This window comes from Nematolebias whitei, chromosome 17 (genome assembly GCF_014905685.2).
Source record: "Nematolebias whitei isolate Nwh7 chromosome 17, NemWhi1, whole genome shotgun sequence".
NCBI lineage: Eukaryota > Metazoa > Chordata > Actinopteri > Cyprinodontiformes > Rivulidae > Nematolebias > Nematolebias whitei.
In genome coordinates this window covers 28,552,084-28,565,788 of record NC_056514.1, presented here as the reverse complement: position 1 = coordinate 28,565,788, position 13,705 = coordinate 28,552,084, and the positions used below count along the sequence as shown (strand labels likewise).

The 13,705-nt window shown below is 39.5% G+C and overlaps 1 protein-coding gene across 1 annotated transcript in view; it reads right to left on the bottom strand.

Annotated features, from left to right (window-relative positions):
* Nucleotides 1–13,615, bottom strand: part of LOC119423657 (synaptic vesicle membrane protein VAT-1 homolog) — a 23,588-nt gene extending 9,973 nt beyond the window's left edge. Inside the window, exon 1 of the mRNA XM_037691061.1 lies at nt 13,196–13,615. Within this exon, the coding sequence (XP_037546989.1) occupies nt 13,196–13,585 (390 nt within the window). The 5' untranslated portion in view covers nt 13,586–13,615. The remainder of the gene's footprint in view (nt 1–13,195) is intronic.
* Nucleotides 13,616–13,705: the final 90 nt, after the last annotated feature.

Here is a 13,705-nt window from a genome sequence, read left to right as displayed (position 1 = left end):
ATGACTGAGAAAACAAACTTTGTGTTTTTGAAACCATTAGTGAAAAGGCCAGACTTCAGGGGTATCTGAGGCAGGCTTGAAACACAAGAGTCAGGGTGGCTTCTGGGTAATACCAGATGGCTAGGCCTCAGACTGACGAAGCCTCTTGGACGAGGGGCGAAACGTTTCTTTTTTAACAAAAAAAACGAAGTCCAGATGACATGATTCAACCTTTTTTGTTGTTATATACCTGGATGACTGAGAAAACAAACTTTGTGTATTTGGTGTGACATTCCCACGCCCAATGTCAGAGATACCGATAAATGGAACAAGGCATCTTTTTCCTTTCAGTCACAGAAACCGGAAGCTAAATTTGGTTCCTAGCTATTTAGCTATTTTTTGCTATTTTTGCCATCTTATTTTAATTTGTTTACAAAAAAAATCTGTATGCCTCTTTTATGATTGTCCATTATTGTCATCATTCTTTGTTGAAATCAGGTCTCTCTTGTAATTGAGTCCTCGATGCTCAATGGGATTAACCTGTCTAAATAAAGGTTGAATTAATTAACGGTTTCAGCAGAGAAACCAGCTTTGATAGAGATGGTACGAAGGAATGAGCATTTCTGATTTAAGATAAGATAAGATTAGAACTTTAGTGATCCCGCGGGAAATTATTGTGCCAGTTTCAGTACAAAGGAACATACATAAGAATCACAAGATATAAAGACAACAAAGAATATAAAAAATGCCAACAATTAAGTTCAAAACGGGTTCAAAAAATGGACAGATAGCTTTATTTGTCCCCGTAGGGAAATTGGTTTGCAGCATTGTCAGCAGGAATTACAAAAAGGACATATATATATAAACATGGCATGGCATCCATCATTACGGCAAAGAAGTTTGAGCTCAGTAATTTATGATACCTTTTTACTGTTTAATGATTTAATTGCTTGTGGTATGAAATAAATGTTTGTCCTGTTTCTTGATAATAAAGGAAGGCAGTACCTTTGCCCTGAAGGAAGCAACTCAAAAGAGGATCTTAGGGGACATGTATTGTCTGCAATAATCTTGATTGCCTCTGTCATGACTCTATCCATGTATATTTTTTCCATACTCGGCAGCGTGGTCCCTAACAGTTTGCTGGCTGTGGTTATACTTCTCAAGGATTTCATCCGAGCCTCTGTAGCATTGCCAAACCAACAGATGTTACAAAAAGTTAAAGCACCCTCAATAAATGCAGAATAAAACATTAAAAGCATTGAGTTATTGACTCGAAAAGACCCCAGTTTCTTTAAAAAAAATACAGTCTCTGCTGAGCCTTGGTGCTAATAAGGTCAACCCATGAGTCCCAGTGACAGTCCAAAACCATGCCCAAGAACTTGTAGCACTTGACAGTTTCAATCTGCTCTCCATCGATGGTGGTTGGAGAGAATGACAGAAGCTTCCTGAAGTCAATAGTCATTTCTTTTGTTTTTTCGTGTTCAGAATTTAGATTTCTTGCACCAATTAATGAAGAAGTCCAGAAATGGTCCGTGCGCCTCTTCCTTGTTGTTTAAGAGGCTTACCAGGGCCGTGTCATCAGCATATTTAATTAAATGTCTATTTGGGGAAAGTACTTCTGCAGGAGTTTGTGTACAGAATAAATAACAGTGATGATAAAACACAGCCTTGAGGAGCGCCAGTGCTGGTAGTTGTTTTGTCAGAGAGTGTTGAACCCACACTGACCTGCTGGACCCTACCTGTTAAAAAGTCTGTAATCCATAAAACCAAGCTATGCGAGATTAACAACTCTTTTGTTAAGATCTCTGTTAAAACTATTGGCTGAATGGTATTAAAAGCTGACGAGAAATCCACAAATAACATTTTTGCATGGGCTTTTGGTCTTTCAAGGTGGGAATAGAGAAGGTGCAGCATAATCAGAACAGCATCTTCCACTCCTCTAGAGGGCTGATATGCAAACTGTAGGGGGTCTAAAAGATGCTGTGTTTGAGAGAGAATGACTTTTTTTAATTATACGCTCAAAACTCTTAATCACCAGAAATAATGCAATGGGACAGAAATAATTTAAATGTGATGGTCTTGGAATTTTAATGGTCAAGCATTGAAAGTTTTATTTCTTGTCTGTTTGACAAATTCAGCAATACTTCAGTTATTTGTAAGTACGAGGTTTAAACAGCCTTATTTGCAGTTTCAATCAGCTGAGAAGACCCACGTGTCTTGAAAAAAGAAACTGCTGCACTTTTAATTACATCTTGACCTGTAGCTGCACATTTTCCTGTAAAAATTATCATTCTGCAATTATTCTTTTTTAATAAAGGGCTGATTAAACTTTTTTCAAAGCGTCCCAATCTGAATGCATTAGACAGCATTCAAAGCATAAAGGATTGTTTCATTCAACCTTGACAGAAAGAGCTGAAGTTGATTTGCTTTTCTCTCCGAGGAGAAAGGAATCAAAGTCGTCTGTTCCTGTTTCAATCAGCCATGATGTTTATACTCAACGGACTGCTCGGTTTCCAAAAAAGGTTATACCGTATTCCTATTTAAAAAAAAAAAAAGCCTAAACAGTCAAGGACACAGGAAAAGTGTGATCTGATTATGAATGCTGCTTCCTCTTAAACAGCTTTAGGAGTTGAGGTGCCACGCCCACTTCCTGCACAGATCACACACACACAAATGCAGACAATGAGTACACACGCATATAAACATCTTCTGCTGTAACTCAAACAGCAAATGTTTTAAAGTTCACCTCAGATGAATGTCTTTTTTTTTTTTTTGAGCGGGTCAAGTTTCTCAACACATGGGACTCGTGACACATTAGAACTGTTGCTGGATGATCCTAAAAAAATGCACAATAGTCGTTTTGAAAAAGAGCTGAGCTCAGTTCCTGAAAGGCTGACGTGAACTGAAGTAACTAAGGTTAACGGAGAAACAACTTTTAGCAGAACTGGACACTGAGGCGTGTTGCCCAATTACAGTTTTTTTATTTTTTTTTATTTACTGGATTTTACACAAATGCAACTAAATCATCTTAATCTGAACGACAAACCAAAAAAAAAGCACTTTTAATTACAGAAGATCTGCAATTAAGCGTTGTATCATAATGCCACCCCTTTTTTTAAAGGAAGAAAAATTTGTGACCAATAAAAACTGAACTAGGTTTTGAGACGTTTGTTTTTTGGGGGGCAGATCTTTGTCAAAATACAGATTAGACAAAAAGGAACCGTGCTTTGCTTGAATAAAAGAGCCCCCGCCAGCCTTCAGAAATAGAAACGATCTGTGACCACACCACACTTCTTCAGAACCAACAGTACAGCTCAGTCTGTTGACAGAAACCCAACTAATCTATGAGCTCGCTGTTTCACGGAAATTACAGTAACAAAGAAACTTGTTTCCATTGTTAATAATAATAAATAAAAAAAAACAATAATACAGTTAGATCTGTGGAAAAGAACAAAAACCGATAATTCACAATAAATACTATTTCATATCTGAGGACTAAAGCCACTTCTTCAAAGAGTAAGTGGTTTAATCGTTCAATACCGATGTATGAGTAGGGCCGATATTTTAGGCCGATACAGTCGTTTGGGGATGGGGGGGGGGGCAGAAAAAAAATAAATTCATTAAAAAAAAAAATCTAGATTCCCAGTCCTGGTGATTCTGAATCGATTCTAAAAGCTCATATCGATTTTTTTAAAGCTTTTTTTCTCTCTCCTCCTCCCGAGCGTACTGCATTGTGTCCACCCGTCACCGCAGAATTTGGCCTTGTAGGACATCGCGATTCAACCCGCTCCTTCATCGTTAAAACTCAGTGTAAAGTCATTTTGGATCCTACAATGTTCGGGGGAAGACACGAGTTCGACAAGAGCACAGTTGTTTGCAAGAAGTGCAAAATAAAACTGCGGTACAGTATTTTGGAAATACGACAAATGCGCGGAAGGAAGATGGAAAGCGAAAGCAGCAGACCAGCGAACAAACTTCCAGCTAATTCCCCGAAGGCTGTGAAGATTTCCCTCTCCATCTGCTATATCACAAAGATTTACGAGCAGACAGCTCAGTCGAAGGCGAGGGGTGTAGGTTTATTTTTAATACGCTGGACCCAATGTGCGTCATTCCTTCACATAGCTTTTTTTTTTAGTGATAAAGCAGCGCCACCACTCCACCATGAAACAAAGAATAAAGTGGCATACGCTCTGATTAATGCTACCCGCTGCAGCTCAAAGGGTAACTGTTTTTTCTCATATTATACAAAAAACTTACTGTATTTTGTCTAACAGGTTGAAGCGAGGCCAGATGAGACACATCGCCTGGAGCCAGTTCTAAATTATACAATTTACTGTAGATGGTTTATAAACTACATACAGTTCAGAAGTATTTTTGTGCAGATTTGCGCAGGTTTTGAATTTTTCTTAAAGATTTACCAAATTGACTGTGAAGTCTGTATATTTCAGATTAGGTTAAGTTTTTAAAATATAGCAAATGTTAGTGCAATATGGTTTTGAATTATTTGTCTGTGATGGACTTGCGACCTGTCCAGGTGTCCCCCGCCTCTCACACAGTGATGCTGGACATGGGCACCAGTGAACCCCGTGTCCCGTAAAGGAAGAAGTGAGTAAAGATGACGGATGATGGATGGATAAATTATTTATTCATAGATTTTTGTATTTTAGAAAAAGCCAGGAAGCTGAGCTAACCGGTATAAATATAAACTTATGCAAAAAGATTTGATGCAGTAAAGAACCTAAAAGTATTGTTTTAAATAAATGTTCTATTTGTTTACATTGTTGTTTAATCTCTTTTCTTGTCAATTACATAATTTAAACAAAATTTATGACCATTTAAATAGAAAAATCGTTTCTGAATCAAAAATTGTTTCTGAATCGAAAATCGATTCTGAATCGGAATCATGACACCAAAAATCGGAATTGAATCGAATCGCCAGACAAAGAAATTTGCATCCCTATTTGGGGACATATTATCAGTGATAACTGTCCCATTATGCGTCAATATAAACACTGGGAACAAACCGTTCCCCTCCTTGCTGAATGTGTACTTGTACAATGTATCCAGCAGAGAGCATGCAGACTACTTTCAAGTCAAGGCCATTATTTTAATTTTCACTTTCAGCACAGCCGAAGCAGCAAGCAATACTGTAAGTATTTTGATGAACAGAGTATCATGGTAGGTTTATTGTAAATTATCTGTAAAATAAAAATAATCAACAATAATAAATTATCTTCAACCCTCCAACCCGCTTGTCATTAGCTACGTGCCTCTCAAGTTCTCAAGCTTCCATTTATAACCTAGCATCCAGAACATCCAGAACAATAAATCTAACGTAGGCCTGTCACAATAAACAATAAATAAATTAATTACATGATAAATGAAAATTATCAACCTCATTTTCATTTATCGGGTTTATTGTTTCTTCATGTCTCTCTCTTTCTACTGAAGACACTGGATAACAAAAGGCTCAACTCCGGTGCTCATCACTGACCCCTCCCTTTCTCTTTAAGATCTGTTTTAACGTCTAAAATTGTGTTTTTGGATCGTTAAAAGCAGCTAAGCTGAGAAGTTAAGCTACAAGCTACAAGCTAAGCTAACAGGCTGACTTTAGGGAAAAAAATCTCCGTCTTGTCGGAGCTCCAAAAATCACAGTTGAAACCCGTGCCTTTGTGTAAAACGTTGTTTTTCTCTGCAAAAAGAAGCTGAGAACTTGTTTACTGATTTTTAATTAAAAGCTTTGTGTGAAAAGTGCTATGCTAAAGAGCTCAAACCACACCGAGCATCCGCCATTTTGAGAACTGGGAAAAAAAAAGAAAGAGACAGCCCATGTCACGTCAAGGGGCCTCCCTCCCATTTTTCTTAAAGAGACACGCTGTTCGCTCCCTCACCATCCATCCTTTATTTCAATCAGTCTTATACTGCCATCCAGTGGTCAAAAAAGATACTACATGCAAAACATATTAACCAACATATATTCTCAAATGTGACAATATTTACTAATTATTGTCAAATTTTAAACAATATTATTTTTTAATCGCAATAATTTCTGAAACAATTAATCGTCCAGCAAAATTTGATATTGTGACAGACCTAATCTAACGTAGCGGTAAAATATATCAGTGTTGGTAATAGGGCTGGGCGATATCTCGATATTTTTAAAATATCGAGATAATTTTTTTTTGCGATATAAGTTGAGCTATCTCGATATAAAACTATATAGTTTTATACTTGGAAATCCTGCCGTCTTCTTTCTCCCAGGCGGCCCCCCTCCTACACACAGCCCTCAGCCACGTTCCACCTCCCCTTCCTGCTTTTCCAGGAGGTGGACGGGCAGGAGACGTTTGGCAGCAGTAAACACAGCAGCTGAGCGTGTGTGAAGCTACCAGCTCCGACAGACCTGACTCCTTCCTTGAAGCAAACCACTGTTCAGAGCTCATTTAGCCGTGCTGTGTACATTTTAGAGGAACACAGAGAGGAAGTGCGACATTAATAAATCAACAGTTTATCATACCGCTAAAGATACGGTCCTTAGCGGCTACCATGATGCTTTAGCCGTCTTGTTAGTCGCTAAGGACCGTATCTTTAGCGATATGATAAACTGTTGATTTATTAATGTCGCACTTCCTCTCTTTGTTCCTCTAAAAGGTACACAGCATGGCTAAATGAGCTCTGAACAGTGGTTTGCTTCAAGGAAGGAGTCAGGTCTGTCGGAGCTGGTAGCTTCAAGGTTCCAAGTGAAGGCTCACTACCGCAGTTCACACACGCTTACCAACGTGAAGGCGGCGCAGCTGAATGAACTATATAGAGCCTTTCTATCTTATCAAGACACTCAAAGCTCTTTACTACACAATCTGTGTCCTCATTTACCCATTCATACAGCACTCTACTAGATCTCTACAAAGAATAATCAGAGCTTTATCACATTCCTACACCGATGGGACACACATCAGAGGCAATGAGGGGCTCAGTGTCTTGCCCAGGAACACTTCAGCATACGACTGCTGGTGGAATCGAACCCCCAGCTCTCCCACTGGAGGACGACTGCTCTAGCCTCTCAACCACAGCTGCCCCCAGCTGAAGAGGATTATTATTTAATATATGTAAATAGATGCCTAAAAAATAAACTATTTAATATATGTAAATAGTTTATTTTTTAGGCATTTATTTTGTACAGTTACAGCTGTTAATAAATGTGCCTGTGTGACAATTGGGACAAAACTTTGACTCAAATATATTTTTGTTATTACTTTATGGAAAGTAAAAATATTGAGATATATATCGTATATTGCGATTTTTGTAAAAATATTGAGATATTAATTTTGGTCCGTATCGCCCAGCCCTAGTTGGTAACGTTATCTTTGTCGTCCTCAATGAAATGCATCGTTTGTCTGATATCTTTCCTTCGGGCCTTCACCATACATGACTGACTGCTTAAACAATGAATAGGGAAGGGTGTTTCTTCGTTTAATTTATATTTTTGTAACAGACTTGATAACTTTATGGTGAATAGCGGAGGATAGAAAATGTGAACGCACTTTAGGCAGACTTTTTCAAGTCTTTAAGTGTTAAAACAAGTAGCCATTTACTTAGATTCTTGGAGGTGGACAAAGCTTAAACATTTTCAGCCAATATATCAGTTTTTGACATTAGCCTCCTCCCAGTATCTGTATAGCGATAGCCAAATTTTCCATATTGGTCAGGATCTACTTTGAAAATGACTTTTGTGCTCCTGGCATTCCTCAAGTTCTTTTAAAAATGTTCTAATGTGAATGAGGTGTGGTGTTTAACGTATCCTTAAAATCTTTTAAACTTCATTTTGTCAGTGAGCAGATGGGTCTTCTATATAATCAGTCATCTCCTGTGATTCCAGCAGCACCATATCCAGGTCTACACACTTCTGTCTTGGGTTAACTTTGTTTCTTTGTCTTTCAATTGAAAGCATCTTTTAATCTAAATGTTTACACGTCGAAGCGCACTTTAAAAAGTTTACAGATTGTTTCAATTTGCGTAGATCCACCAGCAAAACTGACACTTCCACCTCAACCATTATGACTCGAACAGGAGGTCCCCAGCTTCAGGTGGCACCACAAATTAATACTTTTTCCTCCATTAACGAGATTAACTCTCCTCTCTCCACTCGGCCTCACATCTACCAGCTCCAAGGAGTGGACCCCAGTCTGGCCTGATCGTCATGGCAACGCTGTTTGCGTACCACAAAAACAAGTCCAAGTCACGACACATGTCAGCTAATCAGTAGCTTGGCCTGCACCGTTTTCAAAACATGAGAGGGAACCACGCCCCGCTATTTTTGAGAATAACAGGTAAAAAAAACGAATAATCTGACAAATGCAAAACAACAACAATATTAAAAACAGCTTCAGGATGATGTCAAAGGTGAGATCTGGGATGAGAAACAGTAAAAACGGATCCTCCACCCCACAGCCCATCTGTCTGCTTCTCAAGTGTCTTCTGAAGCCGCCACGCCCTGCAGTCCTTATCTGGAGACGCTGAGCTCTGGTCCTGCTCCGTCTCTCAAACATTTTGGCATCCCTCTACGTTATTGTCTGCAGCTATGCGCTCTTGCACCGACGGCCCACCCAACTCCTTACCCTGAACGACTCGTGACAGAGTCCAGATTTTCCCATCTTTCAAAGGGACACGTTTTTATTTTTTTATGTTGTGGCTCCAGCTTTGATTTCACACGGTGTCTTTGCACGAGTGCTTTTGGTGAGTTTCATCGTGTTGTTTGAAAAACACAGCAGCCTGATGTTTAAAAAAAAGGGGGAGGGGGGGGAGCGTGACCATAGGAATGAGAGGAAAAGAGTTGGTGGTTGAGGGGGAGGGACATTCTTTGCCGACACGAAGGGATAAGAAGCAGCTTCGGTAAAACGTAGATAACACACATGTTAAAGATATTAGGACGCTAAAATGGAAAGAAAGATGTTTCTGATTAAAAGAAGCACAAACAAGAATAACGAGGCGCTTACTAAAGCCTACAAATGAGGCGAAGCTGGATTATTATTATTATTGTACCACAAAAGCCGCAACTCTTAGATGATTAGCCATTAAAAGATGAACAAAACATTTTGATTAGATTGTTATTCTGGTAGAAATATTAAGACATTCCTGCTCAAACTGCACTAGAAGTGCTACAGACAGCTGCTGCCGCTATCTGCGCTTAGAAATAATTTGAGAATTGAATAGAATGTAACATAAATACTCATGTTATGCAACAGTGATGGCGATGTAAAACTTTTTACGATAGTAGTAAACCACTTTGATCGCTCTGCTCAGACTAGCCATGGGCTCATCAGTCTGATCAGAATGAACCTCTATCTATCCAAACTGAGACCAGTGTTTCCTCTACCATTATACAAAGAGAGCGCTCCGCCCTGTCAACAGAACCGAGCACCCTGCCTACCGAATGTCCTTCGTTCCCTCCCCCAAGCCCGTTGACAACTGTCATCAGTGACATAGTGCTAAACTAGCAGCGCACAATAAAGACGCGCTAGCAAAAATGCTACAGATGTAGCGCGCCGCTTCTCTCACCATTCTCCGTTGACAAAACAAAATAAAAATAGATGAGCGCTCTATAAGGTAACTGATCTAGAACACTGGAGACAATCGCTATCTACACCAGGTAAGATATTCACTGTTCGTAATCTTTAACAGAAAACCTGACTAGTACAGAAAATTCTGGCGTGTCCCTTTAAGACTTTCTCAAACATGCACATTGAAGACAGACATGCCATCACCTGTAGATCAATCACTGCCTCCCTAAGATCATATATTTATAATGCTTTTGTCTACAACAACCAAACCTGGTCCTTAACTCTTTGAAATGCCCTGAAATCAACTAGAATGACATTTATTTAACTGTGCAGATAGAGTCTGTAATGAAAATTCAAATAACGAAATCAAAATTAAACTGTAATTTTTCATTTATGTAGAACTTGGGAGAAAAAAAAAGGTACCATACTTTTCGCCACATAGGTCACACCTTTTTCCATAAATTAGCATTCCCTGTGTACTTGTACAGTGAAGAGACTTATCTATGTTTTTTCCCCATATTTATAACCCAATTTTTAGCTGAGATTGGACGATTTCATTGATTTTGACATGGAAAATATTGAACACTACCATTTTCAGCCACTAGATGGCCTTTGACTAATATGGCAAACCAAGTGTCTCATTAATAGGTAAAATTATCTATTAATGAGACACTTGGCTTGCCATACCAAGCCACCTTCGTCTCGATCCGGAACTCGTGAAGCAAACGTCAAATCAGCTGCATTTCACCGCGCCACCCAGGTGAAATGCAACTGATTTCACCATTAAAGTGCATTTATTAAGGAAAAGTTCAACTGAAACACACCTTAACTATAATGTTGAGCAAACAAACAACTGTTTTTAAGTGTTAATCTTGTTAAATTCTTGTTAAAGTCCTCCCATGCACACTCCCGTGGCTGTCATTTGGCAGCCAACTCATTTGGCGACTTATATGGCAGTGCAACGTGTACGGCGGCACGTACGGTAATTGTATCATTTTTAAAAGACAGTTTGCATGAGACCAACAACTCAATCCAACGCTCAACGTCACCCGAACAGAACAAATCCCACACATCGAGCACTGAAGTACGTTATTTGTCCAGTAAAGAAGATGCCATAATAGATGTGATTAAAAAGTAAGTTTTTTATAAATAATGCTCTTCAAGTTCAAACATCACCATGTTCAGACGCAGCTGCAGAAAAGTTGTAGAAAGTTCAGATTCCATTTTCTCCACATTTCTGCCTGAAGCTTTTGTCAAAAAGTGACCTTTAATGGTAAAAACAGCACAACTAAAGACAGAATGTTTTATATCAAAAAGTTAGTTCCTACACCACTTTTGGCTACAAACCTGAGGAAGACGTTTTAAAACAGATGAAGGTGAAAATAAAAACATAGAAGTAACACGATGAGAAAAAAGTGCTTAATTAAACAAAAGTAATTTCTTTTGTATCTTGGATTGATTTGATGCGTCTTCGCTTAACAACTTATAGTTGCAAGATTTTATTCCTTTATTGAATCTGATTCATATGTGAGCACTTCCCATGAGTGCGACACAGAATATAAGAGGCCTGAAACAAATGCAGACCCAAAGACCTTGCAGGGATGCATATCGCCCGCCGCCTTGTGTGCCAGACCTCCAACACTTCATGATGAAAAATGATGGAATTGTAGTCGTGTTGGTCAAACCTTGAAAATAACGTTCACTCTCGGCAACCACCACATCAAATATCAGATAAATATCTATAAACCTGAACTACAGCCAGTTGGCTAAAGTCAATTAGCTGTGGCAGCCATCTTGAATTGGGTTGACTTGGAAGGTAAATCAGTTGTACGTCCAATAATCGTCAATTCCGAGAGTTTCATTCAAATCCGTCCTGTTGTTATTTTGCTAACAGAAAGAGTTGGGCACAAATTGTTAACCCTCAAGCTTCACAGAGACACCAAACATTATATGACGGGATTTCCTGGCGCTATGGCAGCCGGCAGAGAAAAATAGTCGACTGCAAAGGAAGAGAACTTGGATTTAAAGGTAGATCAGCAACGACTACACCAAACTTTAGGTCAATATCTGACAAAGTGACAAAGTTACATCATTCTTTGCAAATTTGTTTTTTGGATAACTGGCTGTGGCAGCCATCTTGAATCTATCATCTGTTTACTGTATTTTTCGGACTATAAGGTGCACTTAAAATCCGTTAAGTTTCTCAAAAATCAACAGTGAGCCTTCTAATCAGGTGTACCTTATGTATGAAAACAGACCCGTTCATTGATATTGTGCCTTATAGTCAGAAAAATACGGTATCAGTTGTAGATGCATTTCTAAAGAATACCTTCTGCAAGTTTCGTTAATCCACCAAGTGGTCAAGTTCAAGGTTCTTTATTGTCATTCACATCACATGTGGTACATGAGGTGGAACGAAACTGTGTACACAGGGTCCCAGTTACATCCAACAATAGCAAAAATATAAAGCGTAAAAAGAAACAGTAAATAAGGATCTAAGATATATAAACCAAGAAATAGGCCTGTCACGATAACTAATTTTGCTGGGCAATTAATTGTCTCAGAAATTATTGCGATAAACGATAATATTGCTTGAAATTTGACAATAATTAGTAATTATTGTCAAATTTAAGAAGAAATGTTGGTTAATTTTATTTTGAATGTAGTACCTTTTTTGACCACCAAATGGCAGTATAAGACTATTTGAACCAAAGGATGGATAGTGAGGGAGCAAGCAGTAAGAAAATGGGAGGGAGGCCTCTTGACATGACATGGGCAGTCTCCTTCCTTTCTTCCCGGTTCTCAAAATGGGGGACGCTCTGTGTGGATTGAGCTCTTTAGCATAGCATTTGTCACACAAATTTTTTAATTAAAAAAATCAGTAAACAAGTTCTCAGCTTCTTTTTGCTGAGAAGAACTTTTTACACGAAGGCACGGATTTCAACTGTGAATTTTGGAGCTTCAGCAAGACGGATTCTCAAGGCAAAAACACGATTTTGGACAGTAAAATAGATTTTAAAGAGAAAAGAAAAAGGGCGGGGTCAGTGAAGAACACCAGAGTTGAGCCTTTTGTCATCCAGTGTCTTCAGTAGAAAGAGAAACGCACGAAGAAACGATAAAGACGATAAATGAAAATGAGGTCGATAATTTTCATTCATCATGTAATTAACTGATTTATTGTTTATCGCGACAGGCCTACTAAGAAATACACTAAACACTAATAGTGCAAAACAATCAGACGAACAGCAGCAGCACGAACATGAGTCTGTGTGAGTGGAGTACAGATGAATACAGCAGCATGAAATAATCAGCAGCATGAGATCAGCAGCATGGATAACCAGCAGCACATATCACCAATCAAAGGGGCATTACAGTGATTTTTTTTTCACAGTTCATGATATAATTTGGTAATGAACACACTCAATGTGGCTACTTGTCACTTTGATCTTAGATAAGGTGTAAACGTGCGTTTCAGAAGTAAAACCTCTGAAACCCTGTGGGTGCAAGGTGCTGCACATAAACCAAGGCTCGTCTGTTAATAATGAGTGAACACAGTTAATGTTTTGTGCAGGCTGTGCAGACGCTCTGCACGGTGCAGCAGGAACATGCCGCGTGATGACGTCACCTAAAGAGTAGCAAAGCTTTGTGGTTAAAGTACTCACTTTCCTGTCCTTCACGTCCTCCGCCACGGCTTCCACCACCCCGGAGCCCTCCATCCCCATGATGACAGGGGGGGCGGGCAGCAGCTCGTACAGCCCCTGTTTGCCCAGCAGCTCGGCGAAGTTCAGCCCGCACGCCCGGAGTCGAACCAGCACCTCTCCGGGCCGCAGCTGCGGCGGCTTCATGCTCTTCACCTGCAGCTTGATTTTATCGTAGCCTCCATATCCGGTGAGCACCAGCGCCCGGGAGGAGAGGAGCTTCTCCTCCTCCTCTGTCTTCTTCACCTCCTCCACGGTGGCAGGACTGCAGCCCGGCTCCTCCAGCTTGGGCTCGTCGGCTTCCTTCACCTGCTCAGGTTCTTCCTGAGGAGCTGCAGCCTCTTCACCAGACATGATGTCGGCGGGTTTCACGACTCCTAACAGTCACTGGCAGGAAAATAAAAGTTGAAAATAGATTTGTTTTAAAATAATAATAAAAAAGTTTTCATCAACAAGATGCTCCTCACAGCAGAG